Raw genomic sequence first — 1,435 nt, forward strand, 5'->3', positions numbered from 1 at the left:
ACCACCACAACAACAACAACAAGCTTGCGCCTACTACTACTACTACTACTACTACTACTACTACTACTACTACTACTACGAATATCTTCCTTACCATCCCCAACACCACTTTATCACAGCCACCCTTATTCTTTCTTACCCTTATCACCTCATTTCTTTTTCAGATGATCTACCTGACAAGCTGAAATCTGCTGTCACTGATGACGGAAACCGTGATCTGAAGATAATGCAGGTGTCATTAGATCTTCTCTCAGAGAATATCAAAAAATATTTTGATAATGCCTTACAACAACTTTGGCCCTTTATGCCACCAATCATTGTACCAGACATGATGTTTGAAAAGAACCCCTTCATCCCCAAATTGTGCCAAGCAGACCTTTTGTTGGTGAGTCTGTCAGTGGTTTCTATGAGTTATTCTTCATTATTTACCATTTATTAAAGACAATAAAGTAGCAGAATCATTAGCAACACCTGGTAAAATGCTTGGCAGCATTTTGTCCAACTTCATGTTCTGAGTTCAAATTTTGCTGAGGTTGATTTTTGCCTTTGACCAATTTTTGGGGTTGATAAAATAAGTACCAGTGGCACACTGGGGTCAGTGTAAATGATTTATCCCCCGTCCTGAACTTGCTGGCCTTGTACCAAAATTTGAAACCATCATCATCATCACCATCATTATTAAGGCAGTGAGCTGGCAAATTCATTACTGCACTGAGCAAAATGCTTAGCAGCATTTTATCTGTCTGTACGTTTTGAGTTCAAATTCTGCAGAGGTCGTTCTTTGCCGTTCATTCTTTCAGGGCCGATAAATTAAGTACCAGTGAAACGCTGATGTTGATGTAATCGACTAGTCCCCTCCCCCAGAATTTCAGGCCTTGTGCCTATAGTAGAAAGGATTATTAGTTTTATTATTAATAAGGCGGCGAGCTAGCAGAATCGTTAGTACACTGGATGAAATGCTTAGAGGTATTTTGCCCATTGCTACATTCAGAGTTCAAATTCCACTGAAGTCGACTTTGCCTTTTGTTCTTTTGGAGTCGATAAAATGAGTACCAGTCAAGCACTAGGGTCGATGTAATTAATTTATCCCCCTCCCCCTAATTTGCTGGCCTTGTGCCAAAATTTGAAGCCATTATTATTATTGTGCTGGTGGCACGTGAAAAGCACCATCCGATCGTGGTCGATGCCAGCTCCTCTGGCCCCTGTGCTGGTGGCATGTAAAAAGCACCCACTACATTCTCGGAGTGGTTGGCATTAGGAAGGGTATCCAGCTGTAGAAACACTGCCAGATCAGATTGGGGCCTGGTGCAGCCTCCTGGCTTCCCAGACCCCAGTCGAACAGTCCAACCCATGCCAGCATGGAAAACGGACGTTAAACGATGATGGTGATGATTATCATTATTATTATTATCATTATTATCATTATTATTATTAT

The 1,435-nt window shown here is 41.3% G+C and overlaps 1 protein-coding gene across 1 annotated transcript in view; it reads left to right on the top strand.

Annotated features, from left to right (window-relative positions):
* LOC106872983 (uncharacterized) overlaps positions 1-1,435 on the top strand; it is a 30,826-nt gene that overhangs the window by 10,948 nt on the left and 18,443 nt on the right. The window contains exon 3 of the mRNA XM_052967993.1: positions 165-385. Within this exon, the coding sequence (XP_052823953.1) occupies positions 165-385 (221 nt within the window). The remainder of the gene's footprint in view (positions 1-164; positions 386-1,435) is intronic.

This window comes from Octopus bimaculoides, chromosome 5 (genome assembly GCF_001194135.2).
Source record: "Octopus bimaculoides isolate UCB-OBI-ISO-001 chromosome 5, ASM119413v2, whole genome shotgun sequence".
Lineage (NCBI taxonomy): Eukaryota > Metazoa > Mollusca > Cephalopoda > Octopoda > Octopodidae > Octopus > Octopus bimaculoides.